The sequence below is a fragment of the Rhinoraja longicauda genome, chromosome 35 (assembly GCF_053455715.1).
Source record: "Rhinoraja longicauda isolate Sanriku21f chromosome 35, sRhiLon1.1, whole genome shotgun sequence".
Taxonomy (NCBI): Eukaryota; Metazoa; Chordata; class Chondrichthyes; order Rajiformes; family Arhynchobatidae; genus Rhinoraja; species Rhinoraja longicauda.
In genome coordinates this window covers 18591569-18618735 of record NC_135987.1, presented here as the reverse complement: position 1 = coordinate 18618735, position 27167 = coordinate 18591569, and the positions used below count along the sequence as shown (strand labels likewise).

At 39.6% G+C, this 27167-nt stretch overlaps 1 protein-coding gene across 9 annotated transcripts in view; it reads left to right on the top strand.

The window, feature by feature from the left end:
* LOC144610090 (disks large homolog 5-like) overlaps window positions 1–27167 on the top strand; it is a 120056-nt gene that overhangs the window by 12125 nt on the left and 80764 nt on the right. For all 9 annotated transcript variants that reach the window (XM_078428626.1, XM_078428625.1, XM_078428627.1 and 6 more), the window contains exons 2-4: window positions 15795–15905; window positions 21631–21699; window positions 26092–26266. In XM_078428626.1, coding sequence (XP_078284752.1) covers window positions 15887–15905; window positions 21631–21699; window positions 26092–26266 — 263 coding nt within the window. In that variant the 5' untranslated portion in view covers window positions 15795–15886. The remainder of the gene's footprint in view (window positions 1–15794; window positions 15906–21630; window positions 21700–26091; window positions 26267–27167) is intronic.

Sequence of the window (27167 nt, the reverse complement as noted above, 5' to 3'; positions counted from 1 at the left end):
TGGGTGTGAACTAGAAGAAATCTTTCTTTCTTCCCCCCCCCCCCGATCTGCACTTGGAAATAATCAGGGTCAACTGCTTTTCCAGATACACTTGATAGATATTATCTATCAGATTTCTCAAATCACTTAATTTTAATATAGAAATGTAAGTTTCTTAAATAAAGCACTTTGATTTCTGAATAACTTTCATTTCTTTTCAGATTAAACAATTAGTGAGAAGTGAGTCAGTTTGTTTAATGCAAATATTAATAATACTAGATGTTTCCAAAGTATAGTATGTTCCAATTTTTAAATTCACGTTAATTTATCTTTAGTTTACAACTTGATTTAAAGTATTAGGAGATTTTTTAAATTTGAATCATTGGCAACCTTATTTTGTAAGTAACTTTGGTTCTTGAATACCAATTGTGACTTTTTTCCCTTTTCTGAATTGTTCAATTTTATTCTCTTTCTGTGCTGTATGTTTCTGTGATTTAATGATTCTGTTATTTATGTTAAAAATGTAAAGATGGTTAAAGTTAGCGAGATGTAATGAAGTTTCATATATATTTACATGCTATCAAACACAATTTACACATCCTTTTAATATTCTTACAGCAAACACGTCTATATTTAATTACAGGTTACTTGACATTTTTCTGAACATCTATCAGTACTTAGCAGAGAATACACATTTTGGCGAAATAACCTGCTAATTAACATATTTAGTTGTAAGTGGTGAATGTGTTTTTCTCATTTAGAGATCAAAGGCTGAGATATTCCCACCTTGCAGTAGAGGCAGAGGAGCGAGGTTGGAGTGTAAGGATGCGTCCAGTGGAGGTGGGGTGGGGTGCAGGGGCTTTGTAGCCAGTTCCACTGCAAGGCTCCTGAGGGAAGTAGGAGTCAGAGGGCAGGCCCAAAGGAGGGCAATCAAAGAACTTGCAAAAGCCGCCGAACGGAGCAGTCACTGGCTGTGGCTGAAAAGAAAAGATGCTGTCTGGGCTGCCACGTGACCATCTGGAGGCTAACCATAAGACACACACCCAGGTCTGATCACCCTGCGGTGGGCCTGCCTCGACTGAGGGTGTCTTGTGATAAAAGGCCAAAACATCCAGTGACATTGAGGTACACAACTGCAGATGTGTCTGAATGGTAGCAACATTACCTAGTGGTCACCCCCAAGAACAACACCAGTCAATTGTAGTGCAAACCTTAGGGATTGTAACATCTAGTTCTACTAATCAATCTGAGGGGTGGGTTTTTAAACAGTGTCGAGTGAGCTGACAAAGGAGATGGTGGAGGCAGATTCAATTGCAATGTAGACTGGTGGTTGGATAGGAAAGGTGTGGAGTGATATGAGCATAAAACAGTCAATTGGGATTAATGAATGTTGGCACCATAGTTGGAGTTAACAGAGTTGGAGAGGACCTTTTTCTGTGCTGTATGTTTCTATTTCAGTGATTCCATTATTTATGTCAAAAATTTAAAGAAGGTTAAAGTTAGCAAGATTTAATGTGCCGTTTTATATACATTTGCATGCTATCAAAGACAGCTTGTCTATCCTTTTGATATTCTCACAATAAATATAGATTAAAAAAAATATTACTAAAATACCCAGAGCTACATCTACGTCATGGTTTGACATTTAGCTGGAATTTTATCCTTTGGCATGATATCAATGCACTTTGCTTGAATGTGGAACAGATGAAACCGATGTTCAGTAAATGTTTTGCAAAGAATTTAGAATCTGAAATAAGAGGTTGCGGTTTTAATGGAAGCGATGAGTTATAAGTATGTTACAGATGATGATACCTAAGTTTGTCATAACCTTTGAATGGTTGAAGTAGGTTTTTGCTGGAAGAAATTGGATGGTTTCTGGTTGGTAAATATAGTAATGCCTCTATTATTTTACAATTCAAGCATATGACATCAGCTGAACTATGACCACACTTCAGTCCGACGGTATTTTTATTTTCTGCTCCTTGGTCTCCCTCAGAAAACATCCTGAGACACATCTCATGTTTATGGTGTCACAGATGTGAATTGTTAAAATTATAAGATAAATCCAGTTTCTTGAACAGCCATGCCTCAGTTTCAGTAAATGTTTCAGTGCCTCAGTAAATATATTATTTTGAGTGGATTGGTTTGAAGAAGCACACAATATTTGTTTTTAAAGTGAAGTACACTAAATCCTCGTTATAACAGACCATTATTGCCGATTATCCGCGATAACCGAGTAAGAGATTAGCATTGTATAAGTAGTAGAAACAAAGAGCTGCAGATGCTGGTTATCACATAAAAGAACACAAATGCTGGAGTAACTCGGCAGGTCAGGCAGCATCCCTGGGGAACATGGATAGGGAACGTTTAGATTCCTTCAGACCCTCGGTCGTGGCAGAGGCGACGACCAGCAGTCATTGGTTGCGGCCCACAGGTGGCCAGAGTGCAAGTAAGGGGCAGGCATGGCCGGGAAGCGGCCAAAGAAGCTGTGTGGGCGGGGGGGGGGGGCGCATTGACAGCCTGGCAGTGTAGGGCAGGAGCCTGGTCTGGAAGTGGCTGCGGAGACGATGCAGGCTGGTGAGGTGGTGCGGACGGGGAAGGGTGTTGGCTCCCCTGGCCTGCAAGTGGCTGGTGCAGCAGTGTGAGCCGGGCTGGGGTCAGCAGCCCGGCTTGGAAGTGAAGGTGGGTAGGTCCGTCTACGATAACCGAAATCCTTGTTAATGTTATATGTATTTCCTGTACATGAAAAATCTGAAGAGACTAATGTTGATAATACTGTCCCAAAAACTTCTACCCTGCCATTAAGACAAACCAATAAAATGGGAGAGCAAAAGAATAAGCATTTAATAGCCTAACAGAATAAAAGAAGATGGCTCTGATTTCTAGTTGCACTAACAAATGGAATTTTCTCAGTTTTTCCCTGTCTCTTAAAATGTGTGGATTGTTCCATTTTTTGCACGAATGGTAAAACTAATCATTCAAAGGTAACATTTTCCATTTTTTTTTCCAATTGAGAAACATATTCCTTTAATTTGGCAGTGTATGCTAAAATGACGATTTTCTCTCTATCCATCGGCCTTTTATGTCAGTTTGCTCACTTCTGGTACCGTTCTGCAGTCAATGGTAGTCGTCTTATACTTTGCCAAATAGCCGTTCTTCATTTGTGAGGTCAGCAGACAAGCCAGTCACGCAGAGCATCACAGCCAAGTTGAATCTCGTATTTGCCAAAATCCACAGATGTACACGTTCCACATGTGCAGAAGTCAGTAGCAATTGAAAGCTGGGATCATGGCAAATGCAGTATTCATTTGCAAAGGCTTATTATTGACACCAATGCCCCTGAGATCTGTTGTCAGTGTAGACCAGGAATTAAACATTGTGGTCATTATGACTTAATATATTGCAGCATAAGTTGATTTGGAAAGAAACCCTCCAAATGTTCAATTGGACCGGGATATGCATATTTTAAAATCCATGTCCGTTCTTTCTCAAACTGATTGTTGAATAATCTATCTCATGATTACTTAAAATAAAACCTGGTCTCCAAAAATAGTCACATGATCTGTATCACATCTTTTTCAGATGTAATTTTACTAGATTACATTAATGACTAGTGCAGCAATTGTGCTCTGTACTGAATTTAAAATAAATATCTTACTTGTTGTATTCCACCTGAATGCATAAATTCAAATGCTAAATGTTTCCGCATGCACTGATTACATAGTTACTGCAATTAAAGTTGTCTTCGATCTTTTGGAGTGACATAGTGATGTGAGCTATAATTGCGGCTCTTTCAAACCATCATATTAACCCTGTTTTAGGATGGGAGGTTGTCTCTTTTGTGGCATTTTCTATCACACTGGGATGTGTAAACTACCTTCCTTTTTACAACTATTTGGCAGACTATGGCAAAATAACATTTATCTCAAGGTGATGGACTTCTTCATTTAGGCTTGCTTTGTTGCTGGCACACATTTATTGAGATGTGTGCAATTGCTCATCTTCATCTCCGTTGGGTTGCACATTTTTTCATCAAACAATTTTTTTCCTGTTACCATTCGTTCCCTTTATCATTTGGTTTTGACATTTTTAGTGCAGTGTTATTTGGGGAAGAAAGGTGCAAAAAAATTAGGAAAGCTGTAAAAGCAGGATGGAAGAAAATGTGGGGAAAGTCAGAATGTAGAAATAAACAACTGCAGATGCTGGTTTACACCAAAGGTAGACACAAAGTGCTGGAGTAGCCCAGTATCTCTGGAGAAAAAGTATGGGTAACGCTTTGGGTTGAGACCCTTCTTTCAGGGAAAGTCAGGTTTATTTGCTGCCATTATTTCAAGATCTGCACAATAGAGAACTTGGGAGTAAAGATATTTTATTTCTGCTTACTCAGTGTCTGGTCTCGAGGGAAGTTTGAGCAGAATATCTTGATGTCCGCTTCTCTATGCTGTAATCAAATCCTTTTTATCAGTGGAAATTTATAATAAGCAGACTAAATAATGGACATATTGTACACAGGTTGGACCATGCAGGCCTTACTAATGGAGTTATTATTGGGTGGTGTAGTGGTTAGATTACTGAGATAGTGACAGAATCTTGAGCCATTGATCCAGAAACATACGTTTCAGATTCACTATAGTGACTGAACAATTTTAAATAATTTAATTTGGATTAAAAAAAAAAAAAGAGCTAATTTCAAAAATTGCTGGATTGTCATAAAATTTGACCTAGTTCTAATATGCTCCAGGATAGGAAATTTGCTATCGTTACCCACGTCTGCCAATGCATGTGACTCCAGACTGACAAATGTGACTGTCATTAAGTTTGTATGTCGTGTTAAAAAAGCAAGTATCGTTTCAGTTGAGAAATAAATGAAACCAAGTGTGACGTACTCTATCAGCCATGTAAACAAAATCATGAGACTGGCATTCAGCTTAATTTCAATTTGTATTCAGGCAATTCTGAATTGTAGCTGTTAAAAAGATTAGAATGGTAACGGCTAATTTCATACTAATGTTTGCATATAGATAGCAGTTATCATGTCATCATATCATATATATACACAGCCGGAAACAGGCCTTTTCGGCCCTCCAAGTCCGTGCCGCCCAGTGATCCCCGTACATTAACACTATCCTACACCCACTAGGGACAATTTTTACATTTACCCAGCCAATTAACCTACATACCTGTACGTCTTTGGAGTTCCATATTTTGTAGAAGTAAAAAGTTCTTATTTGAAAGTGAAATCTAGTCAATTTTAGGATGCCTTGTTCTAGACGCATAATTGTAGCAATGCTTTTGGTTGAATGGAAGGATGAAATATATTACATCCTTTTTATATTGTAAAGTAATTGTTTGTGTGGTATTGTCAAATACGTACAATACATTAATCATACTCTAAACATTACATCAAAGTCTGAAAAATGGTCCTGAGCCAGAACGTCACCCCCGTCCTTTACAAACTCCACTGGCTCCCCATCCTCCAGAGAATCCAGTACAAAATCCTCCTCATGACCTACAAAGCCCTCCATAACCTGGCCCCATCCTACCTGACCATCCTCCTCCACAGGCACACTCCCACCTGCACCCTCCGCTCTGCTGCTGCCAATCTCCTATCCCCCCACATCCGGACCAAACTCAGATCCTGGGGGGACAGGGCTTTCTCCATCGCTGCTCCCACCCTATGGAACTCACTACCCCAAACCGTCAGAGACTCCTCCACACTCACCACATTCAAAACATCACTGAAGTCTCACCTGTTCAGTACTGCCTTCAACCACTGAAGGTCACCTCACCTTCTGTCTCCTTTCTCTGTTCGTTTACTTATTTATCTATTTATTCACTTCCCTATGTTCTCTAAATCCCTGTAAAGCGTCTTTGAGTATATGAAAAGCGCTATATAAATGTAATGCATTATTATTATTATTATCTATTTTCTCCAGAGATGCTGCTTGACCTGCTAAATTACTCCAGGATTTTGTGTCTATTTTTGGTATAAACCAACATCTGCAGTTCCTTTTAATTAAATCAATCTATGGAATTTAATTAAATTCATTGCCGATTGTACAACAAACTTGTAATCTTCTGATTCTGGTATTGATAATTCTATTGAGCAGAGAAATACAGTTCTGATTATCTGTAGACGAATAACTTAAAGTTTTCCATAGCTGTCGAATTGTACATGATTCCGCCAAAGTTAATGTTTGGGTCTATCAGTGAAATACACTATTGATAAACAAAAAGTGTTCGCTGTTATTACATAATGAAACTAGACATACTGCCAGTCATGCCTTCTGGCAGGTGCTGATTTGCATTCTTTGCTGCCAAGCTCTTCAGAAATCAGACAAAAGCTATTCTTTAAAAATCCAGAAAATATAAGGTAGACACAAAATGCTGGAGTAACTCAGCGGGTTAGGCAACATCTCAGGAGAGAAGGAATGGGTGACGTTCCGGGTCGAGACCCTTCTTCAGACTGAACTTGAAATAAAAACACAAGATGTTCAAAAATTTACCTGAACACCTGAGCTTTTCCAGAACTTTCCATTTAATTGAAGAGATTGGAGTTCAGTTTCCTGTCATATTTAATATTTGATATCAATCAATATGGCCACCATTATATATCAGCTGGGTTATCTTTTTTTTGGAAAAATTGAAGTAGATTGGAAGTTTAATTTTCAGCAATCTTTGATTCTATTAGTATTTCAGCTATGGATGTGAGGAATTGAATCTATTATTAGTTCCGGAAAGTATCAAATACAGACTAAATTTTGCCCTGGCAAAATTTTCTTATGGGGGATTGCATTTGATTGTGATTTATTTTTTGGTAAGTTCTGTTTGGGTGGTTATGTTGTGCCCCATTACAGTGTTGTAATTTTATACCAGTTTGTAAAAAAACTTGCTACAGTAGGAGTTTCCTTTTCGCAGAGTTTATCTGCCATAGTGGATCAACTGGTTCCACCACTGAAGCAATGGGAGGACAGATAATGAATAAATAGCCCTCTTCCTAAACTGGTCACAAAGTTTATTCAAAGGTTGAGTAGGCTATAGAGACATCCTACAATGCTCAAGAACTTAACTTTCTGGTGTGTATTTGGTATACAAGAGAAAATATTTATAAAAAAACACTTCAATTTCCTTTCATTAATTCAAAAATTGAACGATCATAGTTATTGAGCGTGTTATGAATTTTGGCATTTAAATTTTGTGTATATGTTGAAATTCCCAATCAATGATCACAATTATACCAGTTATTATGTCATTAATTCTTATGGGTGATTACACCAGTCATTTCAATGATTGTCTAATAATGTGGCAACTACTTCAATTACAATTTTTATTCCCTGTAGTTCAGATAACTTGACTGGCATGGCTCTCTGCATTGGTACTGAGAGAAGAAATGAAGTCATTGTGCACTTGTTCTCAATGTCATCTGGAGGCAATGGTAACCATGGCAAGCAGCCTAATTACTCTCAATGTAATTTCTGCAGTTCCAGTGCTACAATAAAATCTTGTTCATTGCGGCTGACACAGCATACTGTTTGTGTACCCTGATGGTGGTGGCTTCATATCCCTGAGTATCTTGCATATCACCATGCCAACTCGCTTTTGCTATGCAATCCAAGATATAATGTCAGCACTCAAAATACATGCCTAAAAACTTTGGTGATTAAAAAAAAAATCTTTGTAATGTGGCCATTTTCGACAAGACCTGCATTTGTAGCTTATCCTCAGTTCTCATTTGTAGCTTATCCTCAGTTCTCATTTGTAGCTTATCCTCAGTTCTCATTGGTGGGTGGAGGTTAATATCCTTGAATTGGTGTAACCTGCTGCTGGGTAGAAAACTGAAACAATTTATAGCTGGTATGAGCTGGTAATAGAGGTAGTGAATGTTCAGGTGATAGATATGTGGCCGGCCAAACCATTAAATTGTTATAATGTCTAGCACCACACAAGAATAAGATGACCTGGTACAGAAAAAACACTTTTAGTGCTCTGAATTTGCATGTTGTATTTATAGTGATGAGAATATATAATTTAGCATTTATTTATCTAAATTAACAAATGAAGACCATTTGTGTCTGAATAATGTACACCTATATAGATGTTGAAATTAAGTTATAAGAATACGTATTGAAACAGGAAAAGACTGGAGAAATTCTTTGTCCTTGTTTCTGGCAGCTTTGAAACTGTTTAAATTTGAATTTACATTTAAATGTTGTAGTTTTTGCTGTTTAGCATGGATGGTTTAGCTTCAGCAGGCTGGCATTTCATTTTCAGGCATGTCTGGTGGTCGGGGCATTCTCGAATACAGAACTAAAGTGCTGTGCCCAATTATGGCCATTTTGGGAAGAATGTCAAAACTAAGAACGGGAGAACGACTTGAATGGTGGTCAGGGTGAAGGCTTCACCAGTGCGTAATAATCAGAGAAGCTTGGGTTGGAATTACAGCTGGTAATTCATGTGTTCTAAATTGAGGCAGTTTTGATGAAGTAGAGAGGAATAAAATGTTCTTTTGGCAGAAATGTTGATGACCGACAGGGATAGATTTAATATAATTTGGCATAAAATCCAGAGAATGGAGGAAAACAGCAGTTGTCCAAGAAATTGTTCCTGTATAATTTATTTCCAAAAGGGATACCTGAAGCACTCAGGAGTAACTTTCAAAATAGAATGGGATTTATATTTTTCAGTGTGCTGTGGGAAAAGAGCAAGGAAGTGGAGTTAATACCATACAATACAATACAATATATCTTTATTGTCATTGTACCCAGGGGTACAACGAGATTGGGAATTAGATTGCTTTTAAAAGCTGACATGTGACACGATTTGCCAAAGGGTAGTCTCTTGCCCTAAATAATTCCTATTTAATTGCAAATATAAAGTTTCATTTTAAAATGTGTTTAATTTCCCAATCTGCTTTTACCAGAATCCATATCCGAAAGTGTTTAATCAGATCTTGATGAAGTATACGTTTTCAAATGTGTCACTTTCATACAATAAGTAATAAATGTTCACCTGTAGACTTGTTCAGCCATGCTGTTACCTTGATTGACGTGTTCACAGGCAATCTTGTTCTTCAACATTTTATCTTTCGGAAGTTATCTTTCGGATAACTGACTGCAATGTGGTGCCCTATGTTCTGCAAACATCCAGGGCAATGTTGACAATTGACCCTTTTTGACCATTGTAATTTGTCTTTTTTTTTAAACATTTCAATCTTGTTAGCTTCCAAAATATATTCAAGCATGGGAGAATGTTTACTTTTTGAATGCCTTAAATTTGCACACTGCTGTGCAGATCAATGCCTATCACATCCACAAACTTGTTTGCATCTTTCCCATAAGGTTAATAGACTTGCTACCACATAAAACAACCTTACTAGAATCTCATATGGCACCCTGTGTTTTTGAGATTAAGGTTTACCACCACTTGGTCCATTCTAATTTCTTTACCAGTTTTTGTATCTTGGATTCTGTCATACCATCCATACCATAATTTTCTGTAATGTATGTGTTCTGATAGTTGTTCAGGTGAACAAGTGATAAGTGCATGGTTACAGAAGTAAAACAACAGAAGTGTAGGTGTTTATGGCCTCTTAAGAACCTAACCTTCACCTTTGTATTTGCTTCTGTGTAAGAGGCTGCCCAGCCACACACATAGCCTTGAGAAAATTCCTTCAATTACCTCAAAATTAATATTTCGCAGGCATGCTAATTAGTTGATAAGATTCTGATAAATATCCATGTGAGGATGTGGGCTTGGAGAATGCTTGTGTGTATGCAGTTTTCCCCCTGTTTTATTTTCCTAACGATGCAAGCTTGAACCAATCTCTTAAAAACCAAGTTAGTTTCCAGATTTCAACAATCACTGCCAAAAACTATTCCGAGGCACTTCCTGGATTATGATGAACTGTTTCCCCTATTTGGAAACAACAGATTGTCAGACACATATTGGCTGTTTTCCACTCATTAGCACAGCCCTACCTGCTGGGCATGTCTGACAGCCTTGCACTGTGCACCTTTTCAGAGTTCCTTTGTTTGAATTTTCACTCTATAACTAATCTCATCTCAGAGCTTTTGTTCTATATTTTCTCTCTGTCTACCTGCCCCTTTACTTCAATGATTGGATGACTTTGCAATTTATCCCCTTGGCAACGCTGGAGTCACTCTATCAAAGACTGTCCTACCCACTACCCCCTGTATTTTCTCCGCAATTTATAATTACTTTGTTTTCTCCCTTTTACATTTCTGATAAATGGTCTTAAATCTGAAACATTAACCCTGTTTTTCTTTCCATTGTTTCTTCCTGTTGAACGTCACATTTTCTGTACAGTGTTTTCATTTTCATTTAAGTTAATGTAGAATATTACATCACGTGAACAGGCCCTTTGGCCCTCAATGTCCGTGCCAAATTAGTTAATTTAATGATTCATTCAAAGAGTTTAGCTGTACCATCAAGATTTTTAGGTTAGTTTAATTTAAAGATACAACGTGAAAACAGGCCATTCACCCTAGCGAGTCCGCACTGACCAGCAATCCCCACACACTAGTTCTATCCTGCACACTAGGGACAGAATCCACTACAGAATCCAATGAGCTTACAAACCTGCATGTCTTTGGAATGTGGGAGGAAACCGGAGCACCAAGAGAAAACCCACGCGGTCAAGGAGAATGTACAATCTCCGTACAGACGGCACCCATAGTCAGGATTGAACAGAGTTGCTGTAAGGCAGCAACTCCACCGCTGCGAAACTGTGCCACAGCTTTAAGTAAAGATTGCAACCTTGTCAAGCAGTACTGTCAACCTGGATTTAAAGAGGTGCCTATCCAAACATGTATTGCTGCATTGTTATCCTGTACAGCTGAACAGCTGAATATAAATTTTAGTTCAAGTATATTTCAACAGTGAATCAAAGATAGAAAACCTTTTTTAGAAGAATCTATTTATTTAAGCTTGTGTATGCATAAGTTCTCAAACAAAATGGGGGTGGGGGAAGAAATCAGTTAAAATGGACTAAATCAATCTAAATATATTGTGGCTGAAAATGCAGCTACTTCCAGAGATTTAAATACCAATTATTCAACTTCGTAAAAATTTAGGTGAGATATACAGCATGGAAACAGGCCCTTCGACCCTCCGAGTTCACGCCGACCAGCGATCCCCACACACTTACACTATCCTACACACACTGGGGACAATTTATATCAAATTATACCAAACCAATTGACCTACAAACCTGTACGTCTTTGGAGTAGATAATCAGCATTACCTTTTCTTTAGAGGAACACTCATTTGCCATTCGATTAGGTTATAGAAACTTGAAATTGGGGCATGAAGATCATAAGATCTTCCAAGGTATACTGAAAACTAAATGGTGGATCTTGGCAACCAACTGCAAGGGATATGACCAAAACAAAATATAATCTCTGCTTTTAAAGCATCTTTTTATATCTTTTTTGATGATTAATTGTTTGAAAGATAGATGTTGTTTATTTTAGCTCTCAATATTCTATGGTTGCAATTAATTTAGAAATCATTAAAGTACTGTTAAAATAAGGTTTTTTTAAATTTTATCAGCAGTTTTTGGTTAACAGCATGTCAGCTCAGATCTGTTGTGGTCTCCTTGTGTGTACAGAGACCACAAGTGGTTTCCTTGTGTGTACAGAACTGCTGTGTTGTCCTCTTGGCGGAAGCGGACTGTGGTGAGTTCCAGCTCCACCGCAGAACTTCCTGAGGTTAACCAAGCACTGCAGCAAGAATCTCTGGGCAGATGCTATCTGAACAGATAACATATGATTTAACACCTTTGCAAATACGATATGATGAAGCTGAAGAAATATCAAACCTATTTGTTCAGCATTTATGGCATTGTAAGTTTCAAATATGTCAGGCGGTGCACTGTGCTGCAGTTAGTGCAGCTATCTCATAGCTCCACTAACCCGGGTGCGATCCCGCCCTTCAGTGCTGAGTTTATAGTGTTTGTATTTTATACCCAGGACCACATAGATTTCCTCCCAGGTCCTAAAGGTGTGCAGTTAGTTGTTAGTTAAATAGATTGTTAGAAATTACCTTCAATGACAAATGAAAGACCAAATTAATTATTTTATCTTTCATCGTTCCGTGGTGTTGCAATTAATTTAGAAATCATCAAAGTAAAATGTCTGCTGCGGGAATTTATGGACATCGGAGGCTGCGGATGCTTGAATCTAAAGCACAAAATGAACTTCTGATGGAATTCAGTGGGTCGGACAGCATTTGTGGAGTGAACACATTGTCACCCATGTCAAAGGAAATAATGACTTTAATGTCATTTCTTTCAATACGAAGCAAACTGCACCTAATTTAAATAGCCTTATTTGCTCATGAGTGGTTGTAAATGATGGGGTTTGCACTAGATTGAGCTATTTCTACTCATTGCCTCAAATTTGGCTCAGGTGCAGTTTGACATTATATTGTATTTTTTTAAAACTTATCATGTGTACGTTGTTGCTGCTGCAGAGTCTACCAAAAGCAAATTGTAAATCGATTTGTATAGCCACAAGCACAGACAATGAGTTTGCAGTACTGGGCATGTTGCACAGTATTTGGGCCAGTCGAAGCAGAATTTCTCTGCAGATAAATAAAAAAAAAATATTTTTGTTCTTGATTATTCTGCTTTGAGGTGGACTATAAGGACTAGTAGAGTGTGCATTTAATCATATAATTTCCAGTTAATTGAATTTGGAATTTGACTTATTCACAAAATGCTGGAGTAACTCAGCAGGTCGGGCAGCATCTCGGGAGAGAAGGAATGGGTGACGTTTCGGGTCGAGACCCTTCTTCAGACTGATGTCAGGGGGGCGGGACAAAGGAAGGATATAGGTGGAGACGGGAAGATAGAGGGAGATCTGGGAAGGAGGAGGGGAAGGGAGGGACAGAGGAGCTATCTAAAGTTGGAGAAGTCGACGTTCATACCACCGGGCTGCAAACTGCCCAGGTGGGCCTCACTATGGCACTGGAGGAGGCCCATGACAGAAAGGTCTGACTGGGAATGGGAGGGGGAGTTAAAGTGCTCGGCCACCGGGAGATCAGTTTTGTTAATGGGGACCGAGCGCAGGTGTTCAGCGAAGCGATCGCCGAGCCTGCGCTTGGTTTCGCCGATGTAAATAAGTTGACATCTAGAGCAGCGGATGCAATAGATGAGGTTGGAGGAGGTGCAGGTGAACCTTTGTCTCACCTGGAAAGACTGTTTGGGTCCTTGGATGGAGTTGAGGGGGGAGGTAAAGGGACAGGTGTTGCATCTCATGCGGTTGCAGGGGAAAGTGCCCGGGGTTGGGGTGGTTTGGGTAGGAAGGGACGAGTGGACCAGGGAGTTACGGAGGGAACGGTCTCTGCGAAACGCAGAGAGGGGAGGGGATGGGAAGATATGGCCAGTGGTGGGGTCCTGTTGTAGGTGACGGAAATGTTGGTGGATGATATGTTGGATCCGCTGGCTGGTGGGGTGGAAGGTGAGAACGAGGGGGATTCTGTCCTTGTTGCGAGTGGGGGGAGGGGGAAGCAAGAGCGGAGCTGCGGGATGTAGAAGAGACCCTAGTGAGAGCCTCATCTATAATGGAGGAGGGGAAGCCCCGTTTTCTGAAGAACGAGGACATCTCGGAAGCCCTAGTGTGAAACACCTCATCCCGGGCGCAGATGCGGCGTAGACGGAGGAATTGGGAGTAGGGGATAGACTTTTTGCAGGGGACCGGGTGGGAAGAAGTGTAGTCCAGATAGCTGTGCGAGTCAGTGGGTTTATAGTAAATGTCCGTCACTAGTCTGTCTCCTGTGATAGAGATGGTGAGGTCCAGAAACGGGAGGGAGATGTCAGAGATAGTCCAGGTATATTTAAGGGCAGGATGGAAATTGGAGGTGAAGTGTATGAAGTCAGTGAGTTCTGCATGGGTGCAAGAGGTAGCACCAATGCAGTCGTCGATGTAGCGGAGGTAGAGTTCGGGGATGGGGCCAGTGTACGTCTGGAACAGGGATTGTTCGACGTACCCGACAAAGAGGCAGGCGTAGCTAGGGCCCATGCGAGTGCCCATAGCTACGCCTCTGGTTTGGAGGAAGTGGGAGGAGTCAAAGGAGAAGTTGTTGAGGGTAAGAACCAGCTCTGCTAGGCGGAGGAGAGTGTTGGTCGATGGGGATTGGCTGGTTCTACGGTCGAGGAAGAAACGGAGGGCTTCGAGACCATCCTTGTGGGGGATGGAAGTGTAGAGTGACTGGACATCCATGGTGAAGATGAGGGAGTGGGGGCCTGGGAACCGGAAGTTATCAAGGAGATGGAGAGCGTGTGAGGTGTCTTGGACGTAGGTGGGGAGGGATTTAACCAGGGGGGATAGGATGGAGTCGAGGTAGGTAGAGATAAGTTCGGTGGGGCATGAGCAGGCAGAGACAATGGGTCTGCCGGGACAGTTATATTTGTGGATTTTGGGTAGGAGGTAGAATCGGGCCATGCGGGGCTGGGGAACTATGAGATTGGAGGCACTGGGGGGTAGATCGCCGGAGATGATGAGGTCAGTGATGGTGCTGCTGATAAAGGTCTGCTGTTTATCGGTGGGGTCATGGTCTAGGGATAGGTAGGAAGAGGTGTCTGATAGTTGTCGTCTGGCCTCGGTCCGGTGGAGGTCAGCACGCCAGACTACCACAGCCCCTCCCTTGTCAGCGGGTTTAATGATTAAGTCCGGGTTGCTGCGGATTTGACTTGCCTGATTTGTACATAGATACATAGACAATAGGAGTAGAATCGTCATGAGATAAAATCTTTGCCTAGTCACCTTTGTTAACAAAGCTGAATGTAGAAATACATGAAAGATCCCATGCTTTATTGATGAATGTTATCCAGGTGTTGAATCTTCCATACTCTTTCAGAATGCCCCAGAGCAATTTACAGCCAATGAAGAACTTCTTGAAATGTAGTCACTGCTGCAATGCAAAGAGCCAATTTCAACACACATCCCCAAAATAGCAGTGGAGTGATAATCATAAGTAAATATTTACAAGGACATTGAGAATAATTTCCATGAACATTGAAGGACTATTGCTGAGATATTTTGCATTAATTTAAGAGAGTAGGCATGCCCTGAAGACAATATTTCTGAAAGGTGACATCTCCGATGCAGTATGTCTTCATGGAAGTGTCAGCTAGTGTTTAAGCTTGAATTAATATGTTCTGACTCAGAATGAGTAACTGAGCCACAACTGAGTTGTTGAAATTCAAATTGCGTTATTATTACGATCACGATTTTGGTTCAATAGGTCATCGGAGCCATTAATATCAGAACAAACACAATGATTCTAACTCTTCTCAGGTAGAATTATTTATTTGTTTCATAAGAATAAACTTTATTCATAAAAATATGCATTCGAAATACAAAACAGTACATGGTTTTCTTTACATTCATAGTGTCATCCAGTCTATGTATTCATAATGTTGCCAAGCCAGTATATTCTTAATGTCATCTGCTTATTACATTCAGTTAACACATCCGATGTACAAAGCACCACCTCTTATCAATAATATAGACTGAGTTTGTGGAGCTGTTACACAAGACCCAGTCCTTCAGTGAGCAGTGATTTGTAGGATGTTCAGTTGCAATTCTTACACGTTAGATCTTGTAATGAGTCTCGTTCCAACAAATTTCAAACTCCCCCTTTGGTGTCTTATGTCTCAGATTATTGTAAATCATTTGATAAAACTATCATTGGCCATCAGACTAAAGTAGTTAAATAGTTTAATTTTGTTTGGTTTCATCATATATTGGTTAGAAGTTTTTCTGTAACAAATGTGTTTGATTCTGTTACAGGAAGAAGCATGACTAGCACTACTGGTGTATTAAGAAATTCAAAAGTTGCAAGCTGAATCATTCTAGACCAAGCAGAATGTGGTAAAAGAAACATGGCTGAGGATTGTGTTGGTGAGTACCCTCGTACCAGTTGCTTTGAATATTAATTTTGACTACAGTAAATTTAAAACATAGAGATTCAAATGTATAAACAATCTGCAGTTAATGAAAAATGGCATTTCCATCTTCTGTCAGTATATTTAAATACAAGCAATCTCATTTTTGATCTCAATCCATATTCACTTTTTATATATTTTTCCAAGAAGGTGGCTAACTTTGGCAATACTGTATTAAAATGGAATCTAGAAAATAATTAAACAGCAAATGTGCAGAAGGAAACAATTTAGAATTCAATGATTAATAGAGCATGTGACAACAGTGTGTTTTCGTTTTTAAATTATATTCCTGAAACTTGCTAAATTAATTCATGTTCAGAGCAAATTTCTGTGATCTTGTTTCCTTCTCTCGAGCATTGGTGAACCAATAAGTATTCTAATCCAGGCATGTGCATTGTCCTTTTTTCACCTTTAGTCCACCAGATTTTTCTCAATTCATTTTCAATTATCTTAGTGTGATTACAACATGCACTGCTTGATATAGAGAAGAGAAAGCTCTTATTTTTCAGCACCAGGTCTTGTGGCAATATTTCATACAAACAAAAATTGAGATTTGATGTTTTTTTGCACCAGGCAAAAAAACGCACTGTGCATTGTTTATCTTGGCAGCAATGAAATTATTTAAATGTGTAAAATAAGATTAATAACAGGTTAACGATTACTTTAAGATTTGTTATTCTTTTTTTGAAATCTCAATTTAGTAGAATGTGGGGGGGGTGGGGGGGGGTGGTGGTGGTGAGCAAAACTGAGTTGGGGAAAACAAATATTTGGAAGATTAGCAGTTTGCTTTTCAGACAGGAGAAATAAGTAAATCGAGTGGAGCCTTCAGTCTGCTGCAATAAAGAACCAAGTTTGTATATTTACTGTTAATGTCCTCTGTCCTAAAGCAATTGGCAGCCACCAATAATTATGGTGCAGAATTGCTGTCGCAATGTGGACAAAAATGGCATCTGGTTTTTGCACAGGATCCCACAAGTATGAAAGTGATGTTAAGATAATGAGTTTTAGTTGGACACAAAATGCTGGAGTAACTCAGCGGGACAGGCAGCATCTCTGGAGAGAAGGAATGGGTGACGTTTCTGGTCGAGGCCCTTACTCGACCCGAAACGTCACCCATTCCTTCTCTCAAGAAATGCTTCCTGTCCCGCTGAGTTACTTAAGCATTTTGTGTCTATCTTCAGTGCAAACCAGCATCTGCAGTTTCATCCTAAACTATCAGATCAGTTCTGGAATTCAGCTGTTTGGTGCTTGTTTGGATCAAGGATGTGATCAGGCTTGGAACCAAGTGGCCCCAACAACTCCAAATGGGCACTGATGAATAAAATATAGGCAAATGAGTGGTACTTGGGGACACTTCTATCTCAACAGATGAGTAAGAGTAGACTGGGCCGGATTAAAATTGTCCATCTTCATGTGAGCAGGGCATATCAGGGTAATCTTTCACACTGTGGGGCAATGTGTCAGTGTCATAACTATTGGATTGGTTTGGCTAGAGGTGTGACTTGTTTGTGCTACAGAGAATCTTAGCTGGCCCATAGCTTTTGATGTATCTGGTGCTCTCAGCTGTTTCTTGGCACAACGAGGTATGAATTGATTTAGCTGAAGGCAGGCTTCCGAGAAAGTAGGGAGCTTGGAAGAAAGCTTTGAAAGAGTTAGATAGATCTCTAGGGGCTAGTGGAATCGAAGGATATGGGGAGAAGGTAGGCACGGGTTTTTGATTGTGGACGATCAACCATGATCACAATGAATGGCGGTGCTGGCTCGAAGGGCTGAATGGCCTCCTCCTGCACCTATTTTCTATGTTCCTATGTTTACTTTGTTCATTGATCTTCAAGCCTCATTTCCCAATAGTTGATCAATTAAATGGTTGTCCCCACCATTCCTATCTACATGCAATAGGGCTGCCAGACCACAAAATTACAAATAGTGTATGTAATTGGCAGCTTAATTTGCCGAGACAGTATCTGTCATTACTGTCAGCTACCATATCCCAGAACCAAGTGTGGGAAATGTCAACTGGTACCTCATGATCCCTGCCCTTAACTTCTCATTTACCTATCCGCATAGAGTCAATTAGAACAGGAATTTGTTTGCTCACTTACGTGTATTGGCCCTGGCTGCAAACAACCTTTTAAATATGATTCGAAGTATATTAAAATTAGTATTACATAAGGAATAAATCTATTCATTATATAACTTTCATTGTAATTGAAAATCCGAAGTTTTGCTAAGTAAGGATGATCTATGTTGATTTTAACAAGTAAGCTTTAAGCTTTGGTAGGAAAATGAGATAATTTTACTAAACTGACAAGCAGCTTGAAGATTTCCTTGCACCATGACTTTCCATTATATGTGGCATATTTTCAGTTATCATAATTGCAGTCCTATCATAATTGTAGATTTAGATTTAGATACAGCGCAGAAACAGGCCCTTCGGCCCACAGGGTCCGCGCCGCCCAGCGATCCCCGCACATTAACACTATCCTACACCCACTAGGGACAATTTTTACATTTGCCCAGCCAATTAACCTACAAACCTGTACGTCTTTGGAGTGTGGGAGGAAACCGAAGATCTCGGAGAAAACCCACGCAAGTCACGGGGAGAATGTACAAACTCTGTACAGTACAGCACCCGTAGTCAGGATCGAACCTGAGTCTCCGGCGCTGCATTCGCTGTAAGGCAGCAACTCTACCGCTGCGCCACCGTGCTGCCCCCAGTGTACGGTGCAGTGTACATACATGGGTCTGAATGCTCCAGGGAGTTTAAGATGTTGTGTTACCATTCCTATTTCACTAGCTTAAACATCTGGTTAGTTTCGAGATGTAGCCCGCCGAATCCATGCCGACCATATTTGCTTAACATACTTGATACCTGTTTAGTTTAGTGAAACGAAAAAGATATCAAACATGTTGAGCAAATAAACATAGAATCCAACAATATCTGAAGGAAATCCTATCCATACAATACTTTTTGAAAAGCACAGAGATTTAAAAAAAAAATTAAATGGCTGCTGCTGTACATGAGATCAATGTTGTACACTATGGGCCACTGACTATCAAATTTATAATTATGCAAGTATCGGAATCTACCAAAATTCAATTATATTTTCTTTTTAATTCAGTGCTGCTATTTCTTTCTTCCTTTGAGACTATTAAACGGCTTAAAATATCATGTAAAATAGAAAGAAAATGATAGACGCATATCCAACCAGACACGTTAGTAAAAATATAAAAGATAGGTATAACAAAGTGTTGGCATCAGAATAAAAATAAAATCAGCTTTAATTTCTTGTGCTGTCTGCCATTGCCACTGTTATCAAAATTAACCACAAACTGGTTTGCAGTCAAAAATAACCATTCTTCATGAGCTAAGTTTCTCTTGATATAAACATTGGAGTTCAAATTCTTCTGATGGGCAAATGTTAACATATCACTAGATGAGACTGAATTCTTTTAAAGCAAATTTTAAATAATGTTAAGGTAATTTAAGTATTTACTTATCGCCCTTGGGGAGTGTGTAAAAATGCCTTTTTGGAAAAGCATATATGACGTTTTGTACATTAGTTTCATGTTACCTTTGTGCTGAGACATACTTAGACTGATTAGAATATTATTATTATTACTTCAGGTTGGCTGATATTAGTCTTTTTCAGTTTTTTAAAATTCAGGAAAGCTAATCTAGTCCAGATTTTCGGCTCCCTCACCAATTGTCAATCCAAATGCTGTTTACCAGTCGTACAGGTTTTTGCCTCCACTACCCTTCCAGGTTATATTCCATAGCTTCATTATCCTCTGGTGATCATATATCTTCTTGATAATCCAATAAAGTTGCAGTTAGGAAAGACAGTTAGTTGGCCGATGGGTTTCAAATGCAGATAAATTACGCCATTGAGCAATGAGAATGCAGTTATGCAAATTGAAGCTTCTTTTTTCCATCTAAACAAAGAACAAGTGAAGTTGAACTGAGTGTACTTTTCCATGTTGCATCATCGTATTAATGCAGATCTCTCCAGGTATTTGTGTTTGGCCAAGTGTCCCTGTCATTTGGTTAACCAACTAAAAAATAATGAGCATTTCATGTGTTTGGCCGCTTAAATCAATGAGTCCAAGACATGCTCAGGAGGTTTTACTGTCTGATTTTTTTTTTGTTTAGATTAAAATGTTATTTCCTTAGGAAGCCAAATTGTTGAATCTCATGCTTTGTGATTTATTCTTGGGAAGTGGTGTGCAAGGTTCAGTGTGCAAGGTTAAAATACTTTGTCAAGTTTCTGGACAATGTGATTAAAAGGTAACACTGCAGTAGAATGTTGCAGCTGCAAGTGTTCTGTTTCGTAAGCTTTAGCTGCCTTTGTATTTACAGTGTTGGATCACGTGACTTACTGGAGTAGTATTTGTGTACACTGCCTTCTGACAGTTCTTGGCCACACAGACCCATGGGAAAGAACCATCACTGAGTTTCAGTGTGGCATATCCATGTGATATCTTCACTGTTCAGACGCATCATTTTCTACGATGAAATGTGAAAGGCCTCTGTGACTGAAGCACAGGGGACTACGACCCCTTCTCCCTACCATCCTACTAGCCAATGTACAATCACTGGAAAATAAAGTGGAGGACTTAAGGTCAAGGCTGCGTCATCAAAGGGAGCTGAGGGAATGCTGTGTGTTCGGTTTCACAGAGACATGGCTCATCCCCAGGTTCCCACACTCAGCCGTCCAGCCTGAAGGTTTCTCCACTCATCGTATGGACCGAGCGCAGGTATCTGGGAAAGGGAGAGGTGGGGGGGGCATCTGCCTCACGGTCAACTCTTCGTGGTGCTCAGACGTGGCAGTTCTGTCTAACTCCTGCTCTCCGCACCTGGAACATCTGGCGGTGAAGTGCCGCCCCTTCTACCTCCCGAGGGAATTCACCTCCATCATTCTGACCGCAGCCTGCATCCCACCCCAGGCAGACGTCCATCTAGCATTGGAAGAGCTGCACGCCGTGGTCAACAAGCACCAGTCAGCGTTCCCGAAGCCTTTACCACCATAGCTGGGGACTTCAACAAAGCCAACCTAAAAAATCAACTCCCAAACTACCACCAACATGTCGCCTGCAGCACCAGAGGATTAAACACCCTTGATCACTGCTATACGACCATCAAGGATGCCTATTGCTCTATCCCTCGCCCTCACTTCGGGAAATCCGACCATTCAGCGGTGCTGCTTCTTCCTGCATACAGGCAGCAACTGAAGAGCGCATCCCCAGAGGTGAGGACTGCACACAGCTGGTAGGGGGAGGCAGAGGAACAACCATGGGACTGCTTGGAGTCAGTAGACTGGGCAATGTTCAAAGACTCTGCAAAGGACCTGAATGAATTTGCCACATTCGTTACAGACTTCATAAGGAGATGTGTGGAGGACTGTGTTCCTACAAAAACCATCCGAGTGTTTCCTAACCAGAAGCCTGGATGAACTAGGAGATCCGCATTCTTCTGAAGTGCTGCGACATACTTGCGCTCGGACTGAAGAAGGGTCTCGACCCTAAACGCCACCCATTCCTGTCTAGAGATGCTGCCTGTCCCGCTAAGTTACTCCAGCATTTTGTATCTACCTTTGATTTAAACCAGCATCTGCAGTTCTTTCCTACACATTTATTGAAGAGGAGTTCTGTTAATCTCTTGCTTAAAATATATATTTCAGGATCTACCTACAGTGTGCTGTCAACAATGCCTTCGGACTCGGAAAGTAGCAGCTCCCTCAGCAGTGTCGGTAAGTTGTCAATTTTCACTCTGATCTTGGGTTCTACACATTCATTAAGTTGTTGCTTCTCTGGCATGCAAAAATCACAACATGAATATTTAAAAACAGTGTGTGTAGATCCATCAGATCCTATCACTGTAATCTTGTGCCTAATAATGCAGCTCCTCAAAGAACCAAACCAACCAAAATAACATTCCAGCTTTAAAACAACTACAGGAAAGCATAGTTGTTATGAAACATCTCAATCTAAACTATCCAGTCACATTGTCCCTACATTGATAGATATCCTCTTCTCCTTAGCCCGTTGCTGCAATTGCTCTATATTTTGGACACTCATTCAGAAGGGCAATAGTTTGATCAAAAGTATACGTTCTGGTGTGTGCAACTCTCCATAAATGGATTATGCTAGGTATGTTCTTATAAACCATTCGAATTTGTCACCCAAGGAACGACTAAAAAGGCCTTGGCAAAGGTGCAAAAGAGAATTACTAAAATGGATTTAGGGATAAGATATTTCAGACACATAACTTGGATTCAATTTAGATCAGTAAAGACCAAATAGATTTGATGGAGCTACATAAAGTGTTTCCAGTGGCTGATGGGAATTTAAGGGAATTGACAAAAGATAGGAGATGCAAAAATGTGTTGGGATTGACAATGCCCTGAGTGGGTGGTGCAGTTTGATTTTATGAATAGCTTTCAAAAGAGAAATGGATAATTGCTGGGAGGAAAAATTACAGGGTTATGAGACAGTGTGATTAAAGATGAAACATGGAGCTGAGTGGCTTCCTCTGCTGCTATGAGTTTATGAACTGCATTGTTTGATTTTATAAATCTCAGTACATCCACTTGAGTCTAATTCAACAGTATAGGTCAAGCCCAAAGAGATTTTGACACATCTTTTAGGAAGCTTGTATTTGGAAGGATGTCATTCTAGGCTGTAAAGCTGGGGCAAAATAGATGCACAAACAGAATTTGATTGTGGGTTTTGTTTACTTACGTTGAATGGCTGAATTTATACTGTAAAATAATGTCGATTCAGTATTGGTGATCATGAATTTAATGGATGATTGCAGTAAATCATCTTGTGTATAACAAATTTCAGGAAAGAAATCTGCCTTATCTGATCTACATGCAACTCCAGACGTGCCAAAGTCATTGACTCTTATCTGGCCTCTTAGTTTCGCATATATGGATAGATAATAACTGCAACATTCACATCCCATGAAGGAATAAAGGCATATAACTGTAACTCACTAGGACAAGCAGAAAGGCAGATGTAATAAAGCAATTCAGAGTTAATCCTTTAATCAAGCATTTTAGTGAGTTTATATTATTGAGTTTGTAACCAGAAGACATTGAGTCTTGAGAATGACCAGATCTGAAGTGAGTGGTTCGGAGAATGTGTCTTCAACCCAAGGGATCGTGTTTGGTTCTAACTACTCTGAGCTCTAAAGTTGTGATTCTGTTTTGTGGGAGATGAATCTACCATAATGAGCTTGCCACAGAAATTTTAAGATCATAAACTGAAAATTAAACAAGTCAATGTTTTTGTATTCAATGCCTGGTCACTTTGCAATTTTCTCTTGTGGATTGGAATGATTTTCAAAGGAGCTTAACAATATATACCTCTATATTTCATTTTGTACACTTTGACACTAGAAAACAGTAAAAAAATGTTTCATTTTCTATAGTGACTTAAGTTACTAATGAACTTAAAGCATTAACGTAACCAAGGTTAATTTATAAAGGATATTTTATTCAAACAAACGCTTGTGATTGAAGGAGACTGTTGAACTGATTTAGATATAGTGCAGGCTATATGCAAATCAAGTTAAAAATCTGCACAGGTTTTATAAGCCGTTGAATGTTTATGTTGTAAATTGTTTTATTGAGATGGAAAGAGTTGATGTTAAATGGTGTCACGGTACCTATTTAGTTTTTTCACTTTTTAAAAATCTTTGAAACTGACAAATCCTTTGTAAAGTATTTAGGGATTAACATGCAATAGGACAACCGTATTGTAAGGCTTCTGCTTTTATTCTAACATTAATAAGCTTTACAACACAATGATAGTTTATTTTAATATCTTATTTCCACAAGTGCAAATACAAAAATTCTGTATGCATAGAGATGCGAGTAAATTGTGAAATAAAAAGGATAGCTTTCCTTTGCATTTAAATAGTTCTGGTATTTCTGCAGTGCCATATCATGTCTCACACTGTAAGTAAATAAATCTTTGCGTGCAGAAACTGTTGCTCTGGCAACTATGGGATCCCTTTTGTGCCAACAAGTTCCCAGAAACAGCAATAAGATTAATCACCAATTAATTTGTTGTCTGAGGAGGGTCGTTCACTTGGATTATATGCTGAAGTCTTGACGTTGGGTTTCAGCTCTAAGCCATGTAGCAGATTTTAAACATACTTTTTTCTCAGCATCACCAAATTGATGATAATTCAATTAAAATTCAAACCCTTGTTAGTTCAAAATATATGAACAATTTGTTTTTCTTATTTTCAAAGGTGCTTTATGCCTAGATTGTGAAGCGTTAATTACTAAAAGACTAAACATGATATATTTACTTAGAAAATATTGGCCAGACTGATCATGCTTTTCTGAAGGAGGGTCTCGACCCGAAACGTCACCTATTCCTTTTCTCCAGAGATGCTGCCTGAGGAGCTGAGTTACTCCAGCTATTTTTTTTGTCTCTCTATGCTTTTCTTTTACTTGGTTTAGATAATTTATTTTTCTCATCAATATTCAAGAATTAAAGTTACACCTGATAGACGACTTAATAATCTTGATGAGCAACAATTGTACATCTATTTATTCCACATATTCCATATTTCCTTACCACATAGAAACAGGCATTTGGCCCACTGAGTTTTGCCAGCTCACAGAGCTATTCTATTCCTTCACTAATTTTCCCTGTAACCTATTCTGCCATAATTTCCATCCTACCTTAATGTGGCGAATTTACTAATTAACCCGTACATCTTTGCCTTGTGGGAAGAAATAGCAAACCCATATATTTCCAAGGAGACTGCCAAAGCTTCAAGTAGACAGCACCAGAGGTCAAGATTGAACCTGGATTAATGGATCTGCGATACAGCAGCTTTATTAGCTGCACTCATTTGCGCTTCCCACATTTTTGTCAATTAGCTCACTAGTGCATGATTTTACATCCTAATATATTGGGAAGTACGCAATTGAATTAGATTTTTTTTTAAATCCCACCAGTCGTTACCTTTGCTACATTTAGGTAGTATGAATACTAGAGCATTTGAGAAGGGTAAAGGTCCAATTTTAAACTGGGGCAGGAAAAAGATTGTCTGAGACCTGGAATTTTCAACGTCGGGGGCCTTGTTCCTATGCTAAATAGTTTTCTTGTCTAAAATGGACAGTGTTATGAACCTGCACTTCACTGTCAGGTGTGTAGAAATATTCAAAGTTTTGGAGGGCTTTAAAGGTATGTCGGGAGTTGGTAGTGGAGCATCAGGAAATTAGGCTTAAATTGGTGGGTACAAAGAATCATTCCATCATAATAAAATTGAGATAATTGGCTTTCAACCTTGATCTTGGTTGGAAAGCTTGCTGGATACTTTTGTATGGTATATTTAAAGTGTGCTGTTTTTGGTTTCTCAATGAATCAGATGAGCAGGTTAAAATTGAAGTGTGGTGAACCTGCGCAGGATGTTGGATGGGCAGCATGATGATACAGCAATCAGCGCTGGAGACCCTGTTCATCTCTGACTTTGGGTATTGGCTGTGCGGAGTTAGTATGTTCTTACTGTGGCTGCATGGGTTTCCAGTAAGCCCTATGATTTATCTCTGTATCCCAAAAGCACGCTGATGTACTAGTTATCAACTGTAATTGTAAACGGTTCTTGGTGCAGGTAAGTGGCAAAAGAATCAAAGGGAGTTATTAAGCATGTGAGAGACAATAAGTTGAAGCGCTATAGTGAAATAAGAAGAGGGGAGATGAGGCTCAAGGAATGCTCTGCCAACGTGGACATGATGAGTTGAATGGTGACCAAGTGTTGTAAGAAGTAAATAAGTCTTTGTGGAATTCTCTGCCACAGAAGGCCAATTCACTGGATGTTTTCAAGAGAGAGTTAGATTCAGCTCTTAGGGCTAATGGAATCAAGTAACATGGGGAAAAAGCAGGAAGTGGGTACTGATTTTGGATGATCAGCCATGATCTTTTTGAATGGCGTGCTGGCCCAAAGAGCCGAATGGCCTACTCTTGAACCTATTTTCTATGTTTCTTGTGGTTGATTTTGTCCAATTCCCTCAAGAGTCAAGTTAACATCTCTCCTAAAATATTTCACTTCATTTGGATTTATTAAAAAAATTATTTCTCACAATAATAAAATGTTTGCTTTTTGTTTTTCCGACCAGGTACGGGTACGTCTGGGAAGGCCGCTTCTCCCCCACCAACTCTTATGGATACCAGACAGATGAGTGAGAAGTTAGAAGCCATAGTTTACCAACTTCGGCAGGTCACCCGTGAACGGGATGAGTTACGCAAACAGCTGGCACTTTCTTCCCCAGGCTCGACATTTGACGATTGCAGGTACGGATCATAGACTCGCTGTTCAGTGTTTTTGATAAAACTGCTCTTAATCTTTTACGGTGCAATTGTAAAACATGTAACTGTGAAATATGTGTTAAAAACACTCTGACCGCTTCAGTTCCTGACTCTATAATTTTCTCCAAGTCTGTCATTGTCACAACAATAAATAAAAACATTTGTTTGGTCCTTTTAATGTAAAAATGAATGACAAGACAATTTTCTGACAATTTTGCATTTGTCTACTTTTGGCCCTCTGTCCATCTTGATTCCTTTTGTCTTTTACCTGGAGACTATGCCCTTTGCCCTAGCTCTGAACCACCCTCATTGCACTTGTCTGCTGTTTCATAGTTCTCTCCCATACTTCAAACTTCTAATAAAATATTTTGTCACCACTCCTAATTCATTTTGTCAATGTTTTCCTCAGCATTGGCCATTTTTGTGTGCTTTGATGTGATCAGGTGATAAATAACATTGTTCAGTCTCCGTAGGGACGAAAGATTCAGGAAACAGGTTAATCACTTGAGAAGCATTTTGTATTCTGACTCAGCCAATTTGGTCATTTATTAACCCATAAACCTAAGACTTTGCTAGAATTATTCATCAATGGAGAGAGTTAACAGCGTGAGTCTCATTTTTCATCAGAACGTCTACTGCTCTTTCGACAGATGCTGCCTCACATGTGCCTCCAGCAGTATTTTTTTCTGGTTGTTTATCTCTCATCAGACACCACACCTTTCTGACTTATGATGGTGACTGTGCTTCAAAGGAACTAGCAGACCCCAGTGATAATTAGGATAAAAGTGGATCCAGCATGTCTTGCGCTGGACATCTATCTGTTCCAGAAATCATCATTGCTGGACAAGAACCTGAAGCTGCACTGAGTTATGTGATTTGCACAATG